General features: G+C 50.7%; 6 protein-coding genes across 6 annotated transcripts; 4 read left to right on the forward strand and 2 right to left on the reverse strand.

The window, feature by feature from the left end:
* Nucleotides 1-318: 318 nt before the first annotated feature.
* On the forward strand, nucleotides 319-1,455 carry BDV38DRAFT_287250 (uncharacterized protein; the record flags this gene model as incomplete). Its single annotated transcript, XM_032060818.1, has 2 exons — nucleotides 319-325; nucleotides 473-1,455. 2 exons carry the CDS (start codon nucleotides 319-321, stop codon nucleotides 1,453-1,455), a joined length of 990 nt encoding a protein of 329 aa, XP_031908959.1.
* A 1,105-nt stretch (nucleotides 1,456-2,560) lies between these two features.
* Nucleotides 2,561-5,902, forward strand: BDV38DRAFT_274703 (mannosyltransferase complex subunit MNN9; the record flags this gene model as incomplete). Its single annotated transcript, XM_032057886.1, has 6 exons — nucleotides 2,561-2,741; nucleotides 2,902-3,067; nucleotides 3,128-3,398; nucleotides 3,452-3,858; nucleotides 4,522-5,770; nucleotides 5,882-5,902. 6 exons carry the CDS (start codon nucleotides 2,561-2,563, stop codon nucleotides 5,900-5,902), a joined length of 2,295 nt encoding a protein of 764 aa, XP_031908960.1.
* A 202-nt stretch (nucleotides 5,903-6,104) lies between these two features.
* BDV38DRAFT_197169 (Zn(2+) transporter YKE4) lies at nucleotides 6,105-7,937 on the reverse strand. Its single transcript, XM_032052381.1, has 4 exons — nucleotides 7,671-7,937; nucleotides 7,411-7,561; nucleotides 6,428-7,358; nucleotides 6,105-6,344 (listed from the first exon to the last, which is right to left on the reverse strand). The coding sequence occupies exons 1-4, from the start codon at nucleotides 7,809-7,811 to the stop codon at nucleotides 6,329-6,331; spliced, it is 1,239 nt and encodes a 412-aa protein (XP_031908961.1). The 5' UTR covers nucleotides 7,812-7,937; the 3' UTR covers nucleotides 6,105-6,328.
* Nucleotides 7,938-8,025: 88 nt separating this feature from the next.
* BDV38DRAFT_259855 (nucleolar protein 16) lies at nucleotides 8,026-9,076 on the forward strand. Its single transcript, XM_032055864.1, has 2 exons — nucleotides 8,026-8,197; nucleotides 8,254-9,076. Exons 1-2 carry the CDS (start codon nucleotides 8,067-8,069, stop codon nucleotides 8,843-8,845), a joined length of 723 nt encoding a protein of 240 aa, XP_031908962.1. The 5' UTR covers nucleotides 8,026-8,066; the 3' UTR covers nucleotides 8,846-9,076.
* A 242-nt stretch (nucleotides 9,077-9,318) lies between these two features.
* BDV38DRAFT_287255 (uncharacterized protein) lies at nucleotides 9,319-10,031 on the forward strand (the record flags this gene model as incomplete). Its single annotated transcript, XM_032060819.1, has 4 exons — nucleotides 9,319-9,548; nucleotides 9,617-9,648; nucleotides 9,746-9,915; nucleotides 9,987-10,031. 4 exons carry the CDS (start codon nucleotides 9,319-9,321, stop codon nucleotides 10,029-10,031), a joined length of 477 nt encoding a protein of 158 aa, XP_031908963.1.
* A 481-nt stretch (nucleotides 10,032-10,512) lies between these two features.
* Nucleotides 10,513-15,129, reverse strand: BDV38DRAFT_296510 (putative ABC bile acid transporter; the record flags this gene model as incomplete). Its single annotated transcript, XM_032062942.1, has 4 exons — nucleotides 10,513-14,102; nucleotides 14,154-14,667; nucleotides 14,717-15,025; nucleotides 15,079-15,129. 4 exons carry the CDS (start codon nucleotides 15,127-15,129, stop codon nucleotides 10,513-10,515), a joined length of 4,464 nt encoding a protein of 1,487 aa, XP_031908964.1.
* Nucleotides 15,130-16,064: the final 935 nt, after the last annotated feature.

Here is a 16,064-nt window from a genome sequence, read left to right on the forward strand (position 1 = left end):
CACCTTCGCTCTATCCTTCGTCTTGCAGTTCCCTTCATTCTCCGCCATTACTGAGTGGTAAGTGGATTCCGCTCCACCCTTTTTTTTTTTTTTTTCTATTTTGTTTTTATTTTCTATTTTGGTGATTGTTTTTCTGTATCGCGTCCACATCATCTGATATGTGCTTGTCCCTGTTTCAATGATTGTGTTTCTTGATTGCTTGGTCCAATAACCCCTTTGTTTGCCTCTCCACCATTTTTTTTTTTTGGCCTTACAATGTCTTACCGGAGGGGCAGTCGCTTTTCAATTGGCTTTCAATCCCTTGATGGTTTTCTCACGATGAATTGTCTTGATTTCCGTTGCTGGCAAATTCACCCGGATTATCCCCTCCCCACCTGACACGTGTGACATGCCTCGCCTACTCCTACTAGTACTAATACTTGACCTACATTCTCCCGTCCACTCATACCGGTGCTGATCGCGTGTTCTATAGCCAATCTCTCATCATCTTCCTGGTCGCCGCCTTCTCGTCACCCTTCAACTGTTCGTGCTCAAGACCAGTTGGAAAGCTTAATTGCCAGACACGGTCACCCCACTCGAGTATCGCTGTCGTCCTTGGAAGAATTAACGGCCACCTCTTCCACATATAATCCTCCCTCCTCCCGGTCTCCGTCGCCTCTCTCAGAAACCACGGACTCTTTGGAGACTCTCTCCCTCTCGACCTCTATCTCGAGGCCCATCCCCATCCCCAAGCCGTCCTTCCACACACACCAGGACGACCTCCCCGTCACTCCTTTGACAGGCCGGTTCGACAAGGGTTATTATTTCGCCCATCGTGACCAGGCTTATAACAGGGCCCGAGAGAAGCCGACCCATCACAGGAGTCGCCCACACCCTCATCGTTCCCTCCGTCCATCAGCCAGAATGCGTTCAGATAGTTCCACGTTCTACTCACCCGTGGTAACTTCCTCCATGTCTCCCTCTGCACGTCCGTCCTCTCCTCAACCACCCCGTTCCCGCACGCAGAATGCCACCAAATCCGTTCCAGCCTTCCATCTAAGCAACCTGCCACGATTTCATCCGGCGGTCTACTCAGCAGCCGGTTCTCAGGGACAACCTCCCTCCCCACGTCAACCGCGGCCATCTGCCTACCGCACCACCTCGGGCTCTCGGGACGCGATGTGGCAGTACCAGGAACTCGTCGAGGGTGTGACCTTGTCGAAGACACCCTCCCGGCCACTCTCCCCAAGTCCGTCGGCCCCCCGCTTGGACCCTCTCCGCAGTCCGGGGCCCGTCACCCCCCTCGCCCTGGAAGAGGCAAGTGGCTACCTGATCTCGGGAACGTCCAACTCGTCCCCTTTTGCTTCACGGGACGCCCAATCCGGTCCGGCACCCGACTTAATCGACCGGCTGATCGTCCGTGAGACCGAGCGGGCCCGTCAAGGTGCCAAGAAAGGCACCAAAACTCGATATTAGCGTTCGCCGTCCAGAGGCAGATTTTTCTACCATGCAGAGCCAGGCGGTGACCTGTAGTTGCCGAGAACTGCCAGAGCCTCCGGTTTCACACAGGCGTTATCATTCTCTGTTTCTTTTGTTCACCCTGACTGTCAAGTCTATAGACGATCTCCAGACATCGAAAAGATCGCTTTTGTGTGTACTACGAGCTGTTGTATTTTATACCCCACATAGCCTTACATTCTACTCTTTTCTATGTTCTGTGTTGCTATTATGATTATTGATATCTCTTGTTTCCCATGTTTTGATACTCCACACCTCTCTGTTACCACGTGTTCTGGGTCCTTGCAGTTGCATTACCTCGGAAGACCGAACAGAATCAGACTGTTCTGCATGTTTTTGACAATGAATTGACCACCTTCAAACTGCACATTGCATGAAGGGCGATAAAGTGGGAAAAGAACAGGAAAAGAAAGCAAACCAAACCACATATGACTGGGCATTTCAGTGTTCGTTTTGTCATTACATTCGGAATATATATTTGGGCTTCACAGCCGCTAGACGATAGCAAACCAATCTTTACGAACACTATATCAGTAGCGACACATGGACACCCTACCCACATTTAGCCTAGGAGGTTTCTCTATATACATACTTTAACACCACATTAGCCCCGAACGCTCTTCTAACCGTGTCTAAACGAACCAGTGAAATACCTCGGAGTTAAGCAGAGGCCAAGTCCGGGACGATCGGCAAGGCTCCGGAGGTGCACCCTTGCTCCCCGACCGCCCAGTTCTGCGGGGGCGCCGCAAAGGATGGAATCTTTAAACCCGACCTCATCGCTCTCTCCAACTTCTTTTCGATGGAGGTTTCTTTGTCAGTCTCTAGAAGGTCTCAACTGTACCCGGACTCTCCCTTGCCCAAAATCCATTCGCACCGACCGATGGGGCCAACACAACGTCGTTAACATCGCCATTGCCCTTGTCCGATAGCGGACCCCCTCCCAAAAAAACACTACCTTGCGACTTCATTACGGACGGCGGTCGACTCCCCGCGCCGATACTACGGTGGGAAGAACTATCCCACAGGGATATTCAAGTGAAAGGAGACATATACATTTTCCAAAATGTCGACAGCGCCAGCGCCATTGGAAACATCCCCAACACCGTCTATACCGGAGCATCAAACATCGAAGAAAATGGACGGTTCCGCCGCAGGGGGTGGAAATGCACCCCCGATCACGAGCTCGAAGCGTGACTATAAGGGCTTTGTTGCTGGGGTATTCTCTGGTCTTGCGAAGCTGAGTGGTATGTCTTGTCTTAAAAAAATGTTACCGACCGCTCTGTGGTGTGTCGGTCATTGTGATGCTCGTAGCTAATTCTGTTTTCTACGGATCTTAGTCGGACACCCGTATGTGATACCTCTCTTGTTATGCACTTCTCTCGGATCAGGAATGTTAACGCCAAGTTTCTCATAGATTCGATACCGTGAAGGTCCGTCTACAGACGAGTAAAGATGGGCACTTCAAGGGACCGCTCGACTGCGTGCTACAGACAGTGCGGAAAGAAGGTGTGAGTGGATTATACAAGGGAGCAACGCCGCCGCTGGTCGGATGGATGGTGATGGACTCTGTGTGAGCTTTGCCCGGTCCTTACTCCACTGGGGAGGAAGGAGGAGCTGACCCGAAGTATAGCATGCTTGGCTCCTTGACGCTGTATCGCCGATTGCTCCACGAAAACGTCTTCTCCAGGCCTGAGATTCGTCGCATCACACCCTTTGCCACATACCAAGACCTGCACACATTGCCCAGCTTTGGTCATGGAATTGCAGGAATCATGGCCGGCACAACAGTCAGTTTCATTGCCGCGCCTGTCGAGCATGTCAAAGCGCGGCTGCAGATTCAGTATGCGGCCGATAAATCGAAGCGCATGTACAGTGGGCCGATCGATTGCACTCGTAAAATTGTAAGTGCCGTCCATCGACGAGGGACGGTAGGGATGATAACTGACTCGAGTAGCTTCGTACGCATGGACTCTCCGGCTTATATCGTGGCCTGTGCGCCACGATCTTCTTCCGCTCTTTCTTTTTCTTCTGGTGGGGATCCTACGATGTGCTATCCCGGTTGATGAGGGAGCGAACGGACCTATCCACCCCGGCCATTAACTTCTGGGCCGGTGGTATCTCCGCGCAGCTCTTCTGGCTCACGTCGTATCCGTCTGATGTGGTGAAACAGCGCCTGATGACGGACCCGATGGGCGGTGCTCTGGGTGACGGGCAGCGACAGTTCCGGTGGTGGAAAGACGCTGCCGTGGCGGTTTATCGGGAACGAGGGTGGAGAGGATACTGGAGAGGATTTGTGCCATGCTTCCTGAGAGCGTTCCCGGCGAATGCGATGGCGCTGGTTGCATTTGAGGGTGTGATGCGGTGGCTGCCCTGAAAAATATGTGGACACTTTTTGGCATACACGAAAAAAGCAAAGAGGCTACATTGCATTTGTACATACGATAGAACTATACCGACGCATGAACGACTTCATATATATTATAATAGACTCAATAAATGAATGCTTTCCACATGTGCAAAGAATACAAAGGAGAAGAAAATCAAATTAACCAAGAACATTTCCTGGGTGAAACGAGAGAAAGGGCCAAAAAGAAAAAAAAGCCCGTGTCGAGTGTGACGCCTGTCGGGTTGCCGCATTCGGCGATGAGCGAGTGTCCCCATCGACCAAAAACAGCCATTAGACTCTCTCTCTCTCTGGCAAAATTTCTCTGTCAATCCCTGAATGCAACTGCGGCGCCAGTCAAGGCATCGAGACACCGAAATGCCGACTCAGCAGCCACAGCCAAAAAAGCAGGAAGGCGGAAAGAAAGGGTTCAACCGCGCCAGACAGAAAATTGGGTCCGAGTGTCTTTTTCCGGAGAGCTTCACTGGACTCGAACTTCGATTGTCTCCTTCGTCATCAATATCTCCGTCCGCTCCCCTCCGGAGACTACATCCGGGGAGTTGATCAACTACTTTCGCTCGTACTCGAATTCGCTATGACAGGGACTAGGCACCGGACTGCTTTTATCGCTGGCTAACGAGGATTCGCCGGACCACGACTGTCGATCCCATATTGACCACGTTACGCACACCAATCCTGCGACCACATCTCCATCTCCTCCTCGATCAACGCCCTTATACTTCTTCCCCCGGTCCTCAACAGGCCACGATGGCCGTCGCACGCCCAATGCGACGCACAAGTCCCATCACCTTCTTCCTGGCAGCCTTCCTCGCCTTCGGATTCCTCTTCTTCCTCCTCTCTCCGTCCTCCTCCGCCGCCACCACAACCACCGGAGGAGACACCTCCCAGCAACGTCGCGAAGATGCCGCAGACCACCCTCTCTCTCCTCCGACAAAACCCTTCCTCAAATCCCAACCCGTCCGCAATGACGGCCTCAAGGCCCCTCCACCAGTCGTCCACTACGACCTCAACAAACTCACCACCACCAGTGACTCCGCCGACAAAGGCGAACGAGTCCTCATCCTCACCCCCCTAGCCCGCTTCTACCAAGAATTCTGGGACAACCTCGTGCACCTCAATTACCCCCACGAACTCATCTCTCTGGGCTTCATCATCCCCAGCACGAAGGAAGGCTCCGCCGCCCTCTCCGCCCTGGAAACGGCCATCAGCAAAACACAAAACGGGCCCATCCCCTCCCGCTTCGCCAGCATCAGCATCCTCCGCCAGGATTTCGAGCCCCCGCTGCAATCCCAGGATGAAAAAGAGCGTCACAAGCTCGAGAACCAGAAGGCTCGTCGCGAGAGCATGTCCCGCGCCCGCAACAGTCTCCTCTTCACCACCCTTGGCCCGGCAACCTCCTGGGTCCTCTGGCTCGACGCAGATATCGTCGAGACTCCGGCGACGCTCATCCAGGATCTGACGGGTCATAATTACCCGGTCATCGTGCCGAACTGCTACCAGCGGTACTACAATAACGACCACAAGCAGATGGAGGTCCGGCCGTATGATTTCAATTCGTGGATCGATAGCTCCAATGCCCAGTCGTTGGCGGAGAGTATGGGTCCCGATGACATTCTGCTGGAGGGGTATGCCGAGATGCCCACGTATCGAACACTCATGGCTTATCTGGCTGATACGGAGAGTCCCAACCCGAGACGAGTGATCGAGCTTGATGGTGTCGGTGGCACGGCGTTGATGGTTAAGGCCGATGTGCATCGTGACGGAGCTATGTTCCCGGCGTTTCCGTTCTATCATCTCGTTGAGACGGAGGGCTTCGCGAAGATGGCTAAGAGACTGGGGTATCAGGTCTTTGGGCTGCCGGATTATTTTGTAAGTTCTTCTGTTTTTCTCTTTTATTATGTTTGCTTTTACCCTGTTTTCTTGTTTGCTCGGTGCGTTTCATTCGGTGAGTATCACGATGCTAATTTGGGTGTGATTTAGGTATATCACTACAATGAGTGAAGAAATTGTCATGTTTTCATTCTAGATTGTTTTTATGTATTGGTTGTTTGCATCCGCGCGCTGTGCGCAGGTTCGTTTTCCCTTGGTCGTGGGGTCTTTTGCTTTGCATTTCCTTCTGTCTTACGATGCTTCCTCGCTAAACTTGATGGTCGGATGGGCGTTGGTTGTCTTGTATTAAGTAGTTCTACGTAGAGTGGGATTGAGGTCCGTCTGGTCTGAGACTATGCATTACCAGGAACGGGGCTGGCGCTATGGATATTATTCTAGGTCCTATTACATACATACACGCGATATCGTTTTCATCTAGATAACTTTTGGTAGATGGTGTAGTAAGTAGGGTCGTGTTCCTCCAAGGTTGGAGAATAAGTGAGAGTGAGAGTGAGAGTGTGTGTCGTATTTTGAGATTCTGGTGGGAGAGATGTACGCTTAATCCCAAGAGATCCTGTTGTCCACGTTAGCAAAGCCCCACCCAAATATCATGGAGTGTTGAAAAGAATCATGAAGAGAAGAAAGAGGGAAACATACGCGAGCATAATCCCCGCGCCAAGCGCAACGGCCAAAAACTGCACAATAGTCTTCTTAATCTCAACCTTCTTATCCTTCCCCGTCTCCAACAACTCAGGGATAACAGACACTGTCCCCACATACAGGAACGTCCCCGCCGTAAACGGAAGAAGCATATCCCCCCACTGCAGACTAGTACCCCAAAGACCATTCACCACTCCCTCAGCAGCCTCAGCAGCAGCACCATGACTGCCTCCGAACTCCTGCACCGCGATACCGATAAAAGTACCCAGGAAGGCACCGATAGCGGTAACAAACTGCGCGCCCATGGCCTTCTTCTTCGAGAAGCCGGACTGCACGAGGAGGGCGAAATCGCCGACCTCGTGGGGAATTTCGTGGAAGAAGACGGCGACAGTGGTAGTTGCGCCGATGGTAGGGGAGGCGTAGAAGGACGAGGACATGGCCAGGCCGTCGGTGATGTTGTGGGTGAAGTCGGCGATCAGGTTGAGGTAGCCGCCGAGTTTGACGCTGGGGTTGATTTCTTTCTCGGGAGAGGGGTCCGCGACAGCTGGCTCCTTGGTGGACTTGCGCTGTTTGAGGTCACCGGAGGACGTGGTGCCGGTTGAGGCGCCACTTGTTACTGCTGTGGCGGGTTCGTGGGAGTGATTGTGGCCGTGGGAATGGTCGTGGCCTTCGCCGCCGGTTGCGATGCGGAGGGTCTTGTCCATTGCGACGAAGGTGAAGAAGCCGACCATTATGCCGAGTCCGAGCAGGAGGTTCCTGTTCGGCTCGACCATGACAAAGCGGACGTGGTCGGGGCTGTCTTCGCCGAGGAAGATCTCAGGCAGTAGGTGAAATAATGTGTCGCCCATCAGGCCGCCTACGGCGAACGCTACCATCACGGACAAGGATGAGGGGTCGATGTTGGGGGGACATAGTGCCAAGAGGAAGTCTAATGCTGGTTAATTGATATATCACACTGCGGGAGAAATGTGTGCACGTACTGGGTGGTCCGGAGATATATGCAGTGGCCAGAATTGCGTTCACAGCTGGACTACCAGGGAAAAGCACGGCGAAGATCTTCGAGGTCAAGCTGGCGGTTTGGGGACTGGTGGCACGCTTGTGCTCGTTGAGAGATTCCACGAGAGGGCAGTTCTGTATATTATTTTTTTAGTATATGATAGAAAAGCGAAAATATGACAGCGATTGCGTTCCACATATCGATATAGACTCTCCAGGGGCATGGGGACAGCCTCATATTTACCTGCAGTTCATCCTCGATCTGACCTACAGACAGCTCTCCAACGGGGATCGCATCTTTGGCAACGGCCAGTACACTAAAAAGAACCAATCCAGCAGCCAGCGCAAGGGCAAGCCTACGCGGCGTAGAGAAAAGCCGAGCCATTGCCGTGAGAATAATTCTGTAGGCCCAGGAGAGCAGTGACACTCGGATCGGAAGTAAGTGACACTCGCATGGGGCCCGATCGTCGGACCCTTAAAACTTACTGATTGTTATCGGAATCAAATAACAAACATGCCAAGACGGCCAATGCAAACACCCACCAACCTTTTCGGAGAAATCGATAAGATTAATTTGCAGATTTCTTCAGCGCAGCAACTTTGTCGACATTGGATCCGTTAATACACACAATCATACAACATGGGAAATCCGAGACAGAAGAGAAAGCTTAAGTCTTCCCTGCCGAAGCAGAAGCCTAAGAGATCCGGTATCCTCAAGAATGGCAACAAGAAAATCAACGTGCTCGGAAATGCGATCATCGCCGAGAATTGGTAAATTTTCCAAGTAGCGGAAGCACCATGCGCAACGCTAATATAAGGATCTGTAGGGACCGAAACCTGACCCTTACACAAAACTACCGTCGGCTGGGTCTCTCCCATCGTTTGAATGCCCCCACCGGTGGTTCTGAAAAGCGCGTGACGAAAAATGGCATCGAGACCGTCCCGGAGGACTCTCTTCACATCAAGAGCAGTGCCCAAGCCGCCACGAAGAACATTACGTTAGGAGAAACGAAAGTCGAGCGCGATCCCGAGACCGGAAAGATTCTCCGCGTGATTCAACCCGACGAGCACGAAATGATTGAAGTCGCCGGACGTAAGGTCCGCAAGTCAAACCCGCTTAATGACCCTTTGAACGATTCGTCCGATGACGAGATGGAGGATGCTGGATCGCAAAAGAAGATCCCCGCAAGTGCGATTGTTGAACAGCTCGAACGCCAAGCAGACAAGGAGAGCAATGCCGTCAAGGCGAAGAAACCCCGACACATGAGCGAGAGAGAAGTGGAGTGGATTACAAGACTGATCGACCGCCATGGAGACAACATCGCAGCCATGGTTCGTGACCGGAAATTGAACCCGATGCAGCAGACCGAAGGTGATATAAAACGGAGGATTCGCAAATTCAAGGAAAGCCAGCAATAAAGAAATCCGGTTGTAGCATTGTGTCACGGCGAGTTTGGCGTTAGACGGTTGATTTTGGATAAAAAGTATGTTTATGCTGGGTTTCGTTCGATCAGATCGGAGGTGGTCTGCTGGCTATCCTGGTGGTCTCAAGTCGTGTCATACCATAGAGTCGTCGTCTTTTATGTGCTGTCTGGCATCAATATCCAATGATAATCTGAACATACACTTTTGAATGAATTTACAATTTACAGTATCGTACGGGCCTCCATGAGAAACCACGGTATAGCTTTTCGCAAGAGAGAGCATAAACATGTTCCTACATACACGCCAGTCACCAGTAGCATACCCTCTACACCTGCACCTAGCCAAAACACACAACACGTCCCACGAGAACCTAAGACCTGACTCTCATCGGCTATACCACCTCATTTCCACCTTTCGCCCCCTGGCTCAACATTCTACCACCACATACTACTCAACCTACCACAAAAATGTCCACCAAACTCCTCGTCATCTACTACCTCTACACAATAATAACCCTCCTTCACTCAGGATGGCCCCAAACCAACCAGTACTCCTCCTACTCCCTCCTCCACTCCACCCCCAACAACCTCTGCTCAACCCCCGGCACCCATTACTGCACGTACAGCTCCCTCCACGGCCCAGAAATACTCTCCTGCGTCTCACGGACCCGAGCTGAACTTCGCTCTTGCAATATCGAGTACGTTCGTTCTCCCTAGTCCAGGCCTAGCTGACATCCCGAGAAGACACTACTAATTAAACACACAGATTAGCGCGGATAATCCCCAAGGCTATGAGGGGTGGGCTTTATGTACAGGACCTCCTTTTACCTCTTTCAGTTCTTTCGCGTCTTCTCCCCCCAAGGGATATGGTATAATGCTAATTGGGTGGGAATAGGTTATGAGTCCTCGCCCGACGCTGGGGATGCTATTTGTGCGTTTAATGGGATGGGGTATTCGCGGCTGAGAGGTGGTACTGTTGAGGTTCCCGGGACGGAGATCTGTGAGGATGAGACTGATGAAACTGATTCGAGTGATGGGGTGGATTTCATTTCTTTTGGGGAGAGGGTGAGTTCAACGATGGGTACGAGTGCAACTCTGGGTTACGGATTGGGGCCTGGCTCAAGTCATGCGATTAGGCCCTCTTTGGGTGGAGGTTGGGGATCTTTTTGGCCAGTGACTAAGTCTGGGACTGGTGAGGTTAGTGGCCTGGTAGAGAGCAAGAGGAAACAGCGGCTTTGTTTTGATCGTGGGACGTCCTCGGGTGATGGGGTTGTTACTAGCAGGTCTCGGGAGACTACTATGGTTACTAGTGGAGGGGTGGTTGTGTCTGGACTGCGGCTGGGGCTGGGCTCTACTAGTGCTCTTGGGAGTACGTATGTCTCGACTTCATCTGGGAGTTTGGCGGTTTGGGATGGCACTTCCACAGTTAGGTTTCCCATTGTGACTGGGTCTGTAGGGGTGAATGGGGTCTGGGATGTGTGTGCTTTGTTTGTGTTCTGGGCTTTGAGATGCGCTTGGTAGGTATTCCTCCATGGTGCCTCCTTCAGTGGGTTGGGGATTCTTTTGAGAGATGTAAACAAACGGTTGGTTACTCCGTTGGCTACAATAGTGCGGGTGAAAGTCAATGGGCTCTATTCATTTAGTCCGTGCTTTTGCGTATGCTCACATATCCTTCACGTATCCCTGTTTGGATACCCGTCCCTGATCTAGAACAACATAGTAGTCCGCATCCTTGATGGCTTCCAATCTGTGTGCAATCGTGATGACAGTCGACTCTTTCATCTCCTCTCTGAGGACTTGCTGAATCTCCAACGAACTTTCGTGGTCAATGGACGCCGTTGCCTCATCGAGTATGACAATCGAGCTCCGGCGCAAAACTGCCCTCGACAGACCAATTAGTTGTCGTTCGCCCTGGCTGAGGTTCCGACCCCCAGCTTCAACATGGGTCTCTAAGTTCCAGCCGTGTCTGCTGCAGATGCGTTTGAGGACGTCTGCACACTCCGCGTCTGTGTACTCGCCGGTTGGATCGAGGTTACGACGTATGCTGCCCGGGAAAAGAACGGGGTCTTGCGCAACAAATGTTACGCGTGTCCGGAGTGCTTGAGTGCTCACCTGCGCAATGTCGTGGTCATCTACTAGGATGCGACCGCCATCTGCGCGAATCACATTAAGAAGTGAGACTGCAAGGGTAGACTTCCCGCTCCCTGTTCTGCCGATGACGGCCGTCGTGGACCCCCCGGGGATGCGGAGGGAGATATTGTTCAGCGATGGATCCAGATGAGGGGCATATCGTATCGTAACATCTTCAAAGACGATATCGGACCCGAATTTTGGCCAAGAGGCTGGTGGCTCAAGTGCTCCTGGAGATTCTTGCTCGATATGGAGAAGCTCGTCTACCCTTTCCACTGAGACAAAGTCCATCTGTAGTTGGCCATACTGCTTGCATAATGCGTGTGTAGAGTCCACAAAGTTATTCGCTGCAATTAACACGAAGGCGGCCAGGCCAGGAGTGACATTTGTGTAGAGTGCAATGGCAGTAAGACAGAACGTTGAAAGCGCAGATAGGCCTTCGAAACGATACATCAGCCAACTCTGCAGTGACCAGTAGAAGTGGTCCATTCCCTGAAACTTATCCACAACGGCGATGACCCTATCCTGAAAGCGTGACTCCGCGTGGAATGCACGGACAGTAGTAAGACCATGCAAAAGCTCTCCAAAATTCGAGATAAGAGGACTCAGCGACACCATTTCCAGCCGTCGTAGGCTTTGTGACGTTGGGAGGAACCGCAGGAAGGTAAAGATAAAAGCGGCTGTTAGAACCAATGAAAAAGCCAGAAATGTAGGTGTGACTGAGGCAATGACTAGCAGTGATGAAACCCACACAATAGCCTGGAAGATAATTATCTGGAATTGTTCGCTGATATTGCCGTCGACCACACCGATGTCAGATGTCAACCGGTTCATCAAACGCCCAATAGGAGTGACATCGAAGAAACGGAATGTGGCATGGCTGACACGCAGCATGACTTCCTGGAACATTGTTTTACCCGCGCAGTAAACTATGACAATCATCATGAGCTGTGAGATTAGGACAGTGAGTGATTGGAAAACTGTAATGACAAAAAATGCCACAAGCCATGGTCGGACGTCATGGAGTGGCGCTGGAAATTTGTCAAATGGATTACCTGGCTTCCAATTGAGCACCTGTGGGAGGACTAGTGGTTCTCCCAGTCCTCCTGGAGAAACCTTCTTGTAAGATGGCGAGGCACCAAATAATACAAGCGTTTGGTCGTGATTATAAGCCTCGCCCCACTCTTTGAGGAACCAAGATTGACCAACAGCGGCGAGACGATACATGATTATGAAGATGGCAAGGACCAGCCACCACTTATACTTTCCGGCTCTTATATAGTTCCAGTAGACCTTGGCCTTTACTCCCCATTCAGCCCGGTGTTCCTCTTCAATAAACTTGTCTGGCACCGCGGCTTTATCATCCATGTCTGCTGCGTCATCCTGAGCTTCATCATCCGTAGATGGAGATGAGGAGCATTCGTCTGTATCATCGATGCTAAGGGTTGAGGAAATGGCTTGCTTATCTTCTATGGTAGCTCTGCCATCAAGAAGGTGAACAATTTGGTCTGCAATATGGCGTACCAAAGTGGTGCGGTGAGTGACAAGGACAACTGTGCGATTTTGCATCAACGGGCCAGAGAAGCATCTGCGAACTATGGTTTCTGCCGTATTATGATCCAGGGCGGACAAAGGGTCGTCAAGATATAGTATTCTCGCAGTACTATAGACTGCCCGTGCAAGAGCCACACGTGCCTTCTGTCCACCCGAGAGGCCAATGCCATTCTCACCCACAAATGAAAGGTCGCCATGTTTGAAATTAGCCAGATCTGGAAGTAATGCACAGGCCTCGAGAACTTGCTTGTAGCGACGGTCATCGTACGCGGAGGAGAACAGAATATTGTCACGGATACTCATGCTCTGCAACCATGGCGTTTGAGAACAATATCCGACCATCTCATTGGGGGTCTCAGAAACTCCACTTAGTCTATCCAATTCACCAAGTAAGGCTTGGAGAAGTGCTGTTTTTCCAGCACCTACCTTACCGCAGATGACTGTTAACCCTCGAGCAACTGTCAAATTGATGTCAGAGAGCACAGGTGACGTTCTGCCAGGCCATGCAAAGTAGCAAGAATTTAACACGAGTGGGGCTTCAGTGTGCGCTTCTACTGTTGTCTGTTTCTCCTTGTCAGGTTCAGCCATAAAGTCCTCTATACGTTCCATGGCGATAGATGCATTGATGAGCACTGTTATTAGACCTGGGATTTCCCTTAGCCGAAGCTCTAGCATAGTGAAGAGCTGCAACGCCGGAAATATAATGTCAATACGTAGGGGATTCCCAGCCAGCAATGTATAGGCATACAAGGCCACGACAGGGAACAGACCACTGGCGAAGGTATTGACAAAGCGGATTAGGACATTGAAAAGACTAGTCACGATGCGAAGGTTCAATTCGGATTGCCTGGCATCCATAACTTGACGGAGCCAATGATTTTGCCAACCATACCAACGAAGATGGCGAAGGGCCTCCACAAACTGGGATGATATTTGGAGTCTGGTATCTGTCGCCAGTCTGCGCACTCTTTCCCATCGAAGGAGCATACGTGTTATGAAGACATTCAAGACCTGAGCTATCAAAATAGCCGAGATTCCAAGAAAGCAGGAGGGCCCAAGCAGTTTCCAGACGAGCACTGTGGCAATGACAAGACCCAGGGGTTTGTCGACCAAGGTATCAACTTCCCAGAACCGCTGGGCCACTTCGTAGACATCTCCACGTAGTAAATTGAATATCTTTCCCATGGAAGCCGCGGTCTTCACTTTCTCTTTACCAGTGGCCCGTCGCAGCGGAAATAGTCCGCAAAGCTTCCTCTGTTTAGTATTGGGCGCCACTTCACCGTTACTGTCATCACTCTCTTGGCTCTGAGTTTGGCTTTCCCTTGCTGTAATTTGCTGATCGAAGATATTCTTCCTTGATAATGCCTTCTCATACACCATCATGATCATTTCACCTCTGCTTCGTTCGTAGCAGCGTCTACCATACCAAAGATTCAATACCTGGGACTGCGCTGCAACCAAACGAAGTATTAGTGATAGCGTCGCGTAGGTCAAAGCGACACGTTTTGGCACGTCTGGGTCCGTCATTGACTTAAGAAGCTGTTGCAGAAGCACGGGAGTTGCGAAGTCTGTAAGGCTAATCAGCACCAGTCAAAATCACGTAATAGTGAGACACGGACCGCAAAGCATCTGCACCGTAGAGATTCCGGTAATGATCATAACATCGATACCATTTGCTTGAAGTAGTCTAGATATGACAGATCCACGGAGCTGACGAAACCTTTCATGCAGTCTACGATGTTGGAACTCGAAACCTAAGAACCAAACGTCCTCATCATTTAACTGTCTGTTCTTGCCGGCTGCCATCAGCGGGGCCATCCAAGACACAGTAAGAAATTGCCAGAGTCGTAGATTGTCCTCCGGGCTGCGAAATTTGCTTGATGGTGATTGACCCACGACGCCAATATCAATGCGGGGAAGTGAAGGTCCCCGAAATGGCATAAATAAGATAGTTGCGCAGGCAGCAGCAGCAGCACTAGCAGCAATGTAATGAGCATAAACCCTCGACACTGCATAAGCGTCATGGTTTAGTACGACCGCCGTTTCCACGGTCAGTTCTACAGCAAAAAAGGACAGCATGGATACTGGACAGGACCTTGGGCGTTCTATAACGATCAGAACAATTGCAGCCGCCTAAATCATCAGTTGGTGTATGTTACGCGAAAGAATAACCGTGACTTACCCAAGATACCAGGAGCATGATATTGCTCGGTGTGGGCGCGTAGGGCACGAATTTTGTGAGCTCAGCAGCGAATCCAACCGTGGAAAAGACAAGTAGGGTAATCACCCATCCCGTTCGTTGTCTTGGTCTCCCTGATGGCAGCTCAGCACCTGGTGGTTGTTCAGCAACAAAAGGCCGCATCCATTTCGGACACCGAACCAAAGAGGAACGGGTGAGCGCATGGCTCAATCCAATAACCAAGACTATGATACCCGGAATGATAGAAACATATTGCATGGCACATGCTGACAACCGGGCATTGGCCGAGTCCTGCGAGAGAGTTAGCCAGGGCGAAGGTTTAACGATCGATGGTGAATATGCACCCAAACTGGAGGGCAAGAATAAAGAGCATCATTTTCTTTATTCAGAAGCATCTGGATGGCTTTAGTTGATCAGTCAGATTGTCGTCCATCCGAGAGATGAATTGAGTTTCCAACAATGACCGCTTATCCCCGCCTTCGGACGGAAGCGGTAATCAAAGTGCCTGGGGCACGGACCGGGGTATTGGTGAATGCCTCAGGCTCCCGTAAGCCATTGCGGTGAAACTGATTGATTTCGTAAATTAATTAATCTATACAGAATTCAGGAGTGAGGCGCTAAAAGTTCAGATACATAAAAAAATTATTAATCTTGAATTTACTATGGCTTAATAGAGATTTAATGAAGGAATCTCGATATCGAATTTCTAGAAAACTACATTCATGATTTCAAGTTCACAGCAACAGGATCAAAAAAGCCGACAAGCGCAAATGATTTCCTGGCCTAATCCGGTAATCGTAGGGTTTATAAATTTTGAGTATAAATATGGCCACAGCTGACAAGGGATGACCGCTCTCTACCTTCTATTTCGGTAATATGACTTACGTCGCCACTGTTCGCTGCATATTCGGCGAATCTTTTAGAAAAGATGAATGCAATTGACTTGGAGGGAGAGGACTTACTAGGAAGAAAGGTTGGACGTCCTACCTCGTACGCTAGAGATAGGATGCACTTGTGATAGTAGACACATTGGAGACTCACTCCCATTTCCTCCCCGAAACGGATGATCCGGGGAGTATCCCGAATGGCGTTAGCCCTCGGGGGATAATGTGGACAATTGAAAATTCAAGTTACGATATACTCGCGCCCTATGGTCTCTTGTCCAAGCTAGCCTTCACTAAGTACAGGCTTTTGCACGTAGTGGACCACTGGATATCCGACGTTGTGCGTGAAGAGCTATAAAAAGACTGGATTAGAATTCGGTTTTATTATCTAAGTTTAATAGATGCGATTAGATTTGATTCGATAGAAACAAAGGGAAGATTACAAG

Source organism: Aspergillus pseudotamarii (assembly GCF_009193445.1).
Source record: "Aspergillus pseudotamarii strain CBS 117625 unplaced genomic scaffold BDV38scaffold_74, whole genome shotgun sequence".
Lineage (NCBI taxonomy): Eukaryota > Fungi > Ascomycota > Eurotiomycetes > Eurotiales > Aspergillaceae > Aspergillus > Aspergillus pseudotamarii.

What these genes read in the sequence shown, in the direction of transcription:
- BDV38DRAFT_197169 (XM_032052381.1), bottom strand. Translation starts at nt 7,811, where the DNA reads ATGGCTCGGCTTTTCTCTACGCCGCGTAGGCTTGCCCTTGCGCTGGCT. An exon ending in AGATCGAGGATGAACTGCAG is followed by an intron (nt 7,562 to 7,670) that starts GTAAATATGAGG and finishes AATAATATACAG; the next exon opens with AACTGCCCTCTCGTGGAATC. An exon ending in ATATATCTCCGGACCACCCA is followed by an intron (nt 7,359 to 7,410) that starts GTACGTGCACAC and finishes AACCAGCATTAG; the next exon opens with ACTTCCTCTTGGCACTATGT.
- BDV38DRAFT_259855 (XM_032055864.1), top strand. Translation starts at nt 8,067, where the DNA reads ATGGGAAATCCGAGACAGAAGAGAAAGCTTAAGTCTTCCCTGCCGAAG. An exon ending in GCGATCATCGCCGAGAATTG is followed by an intron (nt 8,198 to 8,253) that starts GTAAATTTTCCA and finishes AAGGATCTGTAG; the next exon opens with GGACCGAAACCTGACCCTTA.